Here is a 3,596-nt window from a genome sequence, read left to right as displayed (position 1 = left end):
GTGTCCTTACCAGTACTGACAGTACAGCTTGTTCCATCTGGTTGCTCTCTGCCATATCCCAGTACTTATAATTAAAATTTCTCTTTACAATTCACACAGGGTTTTGGAATGACTCCGCCGGGCTCCGTTGCCGTGGTGTGTGGATGCCAGTGGCAGGGGGTTGTGTTTGTGGCAGCTGTCTTTCTGCAGTGCCTGGTGTGGACGTCCAGACGTGAGGGGGCTCAGGAGATGGGGCTGGGACACGGGCTGGTTTGGAGAGTCGTGCCATGGTTTAAAGACGGGGAATTTTGCTGAAGCCTTTTAACGTACTGCATCTGGCAGGTCTGTCATTCATCATAGTTAAAGTGATGTTGAATGGATTACTAAGCCACCAAGCACACTGAATTTATCATTGTGTGGTTTAAATAGGACTTTATATGGTCTTGTGGTACAATCAGCCATTAATATATGTCTAGTTCACCACTCTGCAGAGAGCAGGTCCTGACTGTGATCAATGCGGTCTGCTGTGGAAATGGGAACGCGTAGGCTTGACCTCTCAGGTGACCTTTCAGGTAATATGCGGGAGGTAACGACCTCTGAGCTTGTGGTGCGTCAGGAGGCAGGAGATTGTCTTCTGCAGGACATGATTTTACCGACTTGGCTCCAGAACCGCTGGCGCAGTGCGTGGTTTAGCTGTCTAATCCCGTTAGCTGTCTTAGGAGGAACTATTTTGATTGTTCCACAAACCTCTTTGCTTTAAGCTCATAAACCCTGTGACTGGATGACTGCGGAGAGGAGGTGTGGGCAACAGGGTGCCGGCACGATGCGGGGAGGCCACGTACGTGGTGCGGAGACAACCTGAGGTCCAAACGCAGAAGTGGTGGAGGTCAGCGTGGATGGGCTGGCCTGGAGCTCCCCAGGCGCCCTGGACTCGCAGGCTGGGTTGCCGGAGACCGGCTCTTAACTCCTTATTTTTAAGATTTTCCCTTTCCCATGGGGCAGGGTGAGATACCTACAACTTGTAGAGAAGGGCTAATCTTGGGAACCGATGTGTGATTGACAGAGTTTGCAGCTGCCTTGGACAAAGACGTGATTCTCATCTCAGTTTAATACATTTATCAACAGTTTAGCTCTGCCGTGGCGGCGATGCTTCTGAATTACAGTAGTGCGAGAGCTCAGACCTGGCAACACTCCCCTGCCTGACACAGCCACGGACATTCAGGTCTCTGGTTTATCCATGCACCAAGTGTGCCACAGGGAATTCCAGGTCAGCCTTCCCTGTTCCCGAGGCCGTGCAGCAAACTCAGAACCTGTTTAAAGCTGGAATTGGGAGGACTAGTGAGCTGATGGCTTTCTTCAGGCCTGAATTCTCCTTCCATATTTGCCCGTGAAATTTCCATTGGTATCAGTGAGGTGTGTGTTTGTTCAGCCTTGCCAGAGACCAAAAGGCTTGGTTATGGACAAGATGAAGTATTTCTCAAAGGCTGTTTTTAATTTAATTGGACTCTGCTCTTTTCCCCATGAGGAGAAGGTACTTTATACTTGACTCAAAGCCTGAACAGAGTTTTTGTGCAGGCTCGGTAGGATTCCTCCTCCACAATGTGCTGCTGTGTTTTTTGACAGCAATAATTGTCAACAAAATGAATTGCATGATTATGTATTATGAAAATGCAAGGGTGAACTTCAGCTGCATTCTTATATTTTTAGATTCTGGTCTTAGCTTGCGCAGCTCTGGGAGGAGCTATGCATTGGGCACTGCTGTCAGGCAGCGCCTTCTCGTTTTCCATCATCTCCTGCTGTTTGTATCAATTGTTTTGCTCTTAGGTAGATAGTGGCATATCGCTGGTACATCTGTTTCTGTGCAAGATGTGTAATCTGCTCCTGCCTCTGCCCCGCTCGCTGTCTCTTTGCCGTTCAGCAGATAAAGAGGGATTTTCTGCCCCAGTCGTGGCTGGCAGGGACTATTTCCCTTCCCTCCCTGCTGTAGCAGGGTCAGGATCTTTCAGCTGTGGTGGCCACGAGGGTTTGTTTGACTAACATGACACACTCCTGAACACTGCAGATTCTTACTATCCCCAGGAAAGATTTTTAAATAGGTGAAAGTCCTCTTAACAAGTCTGGTGGTGCCCTGGGTTCAAGCTCTGAAGCTTGGATCCCTATTTCCACACCCTCCAGACTGAGCATGCCATTGTGTCTGTCCCTGCTTCAGTCTTTCCATCTGTGACACCCCTATAATACTGGAAGCTAAAATTATTCTGCACAATCAAGTGTCTCTGGTGGGTTTGTGAAGGATCCCAGTAAAGCTAGAATATTTTTTAGCTGTGCAGCAGCCACAGCCTGTTAGAGGATTGCTGGGGGATGGACAGGGTTGTTTTCTTTTTTTTTTTTTTTAAACAGTTCTGGGCACGCATGGTCATGGCAGACACAAATCTGTGCCATTAAACGCACATAACCCCTGAAAGGTACAACTCCACCTCCAGCTCAGGGCATGCATCTGTCACCCCTGTGAGACAAATGCCACCCACCTCCTCCCCCCCACCGCAGTCGGCCCATTTTGGAAGGAAAAAGCTGCCGGAGGTGCAGAAAGACCAGCTCCCCCAGTTCCAGCGCAGCCCCACCAAGGGGGGGCTTCATTAGAGGGTGCAGCCACCACCCTCAGTGGTTCCCTGGGTCCCTCCAGCTATCCCTGCCCCCACAAGAGGAGCCAGAGGCACAAGTGAAACCTACGTGCAAATCAGTAAGACAAGACTTTGAAAATAAATGCAGCTAGAGAGCACTGGTACCATATAAAATATTTATTGATTTTGCAAAATGTTGTAAAATGCATCTGTAATAAAAATAAGAAACCATGCTGTGCATCTTGCACATTTTTATACCAACAAAAGGTATTTTTTCCCCACTGCTGCACAGCAGCAAATATAACCGTTCACTTCTTTCAAGTCTTGCACTTGCGGTCTCCTTCTTCAGCCATCTCTCCCCTCTTCTTGCTGGAACCACCACCAGGTACGACAGGACAGCAGAGTCTCTTGTGCTTGGCTGCTCAGCAGGCGCCTCTCCAGCGCGGGGCTCTTAGGAGGCGTGTGGTCTGGTCACCAGGGCCCTCTGCATCCCCACCGGCTTCTTGCTCTTTTCCAAGATCAAATCCTCCTGTTTCTGCAGGACCATTTGCTCTCGCGTCGGGGCAGGTTTCTTCTCCTCCTCCTCCTCTAGCCTCCCTTCAGAGGTGAAAGGGCTGCACACTGTCTCCACCAGACCGATAACCACACCAAAGAAAGCCAGCACGCTGCCCAGCATGTACAGCTTGACCATTTTCCTGTTGGGCTTCTGGCTGAGCATTTCTTTGGCAAAGGGGATCAGCTCATGCATGGTTTCCATTTTCTTTTGTAGATTTGGAAGATGTCAGTTCTACAAGAGAAGAGAGAGGGAGAGGGACATTAGTTAAATCCAGCTGCTTTTTCCCGTGGAGTGGTCAGAGCCCTCCAAGCTCTCCGCAGACACCCCAGCCCTGCTTTAAGTGGGGATTTCTGATTTTCGCTAGAGGCCGGCTTCAGGAGAACACATCCCCCGCATCGCCCCGCCGTCCGGGCGGCTGGAGCAGGGGGCTGCCCGGCAGAGCA

General features: G+C 50.0%; 1 protein-coding gene across 1 annotated transcript; it reads right to left on the bottom strand.

Annotated features, from left to right (window-relative positions):
- Window positions 1-3,048: 3,048 nt before the first annotated feature.
- Window positions 3,049-3,354, bottom strand: G0S2 (G0/G1 switch 2). Its single transcript, XM_009888428.1, has one exon. The coding sequence runs from the start codon at window positions 3,352-3,354 to the stop codon at window positions 3,049-3,051; it is 306 nt and encodes a 101-aa protein (XP_009886730.1).
- Window positions 3,355-3,596: the final 242 nt, after the last annotated feature.

The sequence above is a fragment of the Charadrius vociferus genome, unplaced genomic scaffold, assembly GCF_000708025.1.
Source record: "Charadrius vociferus isolate BGI_N301 unplaced genomic scaffold, ASM70802v2 scaffold1077, whole genome shotgun sequence".
NCBI lineage: Eukaryota > Metazoa > Chordata > Aves > Charadriiformes > Charadriidae > Charadrius > Charadrius vociferus.
This window is presented reverse-complemented; position numbering and strand designations above follow the sequence as displayed.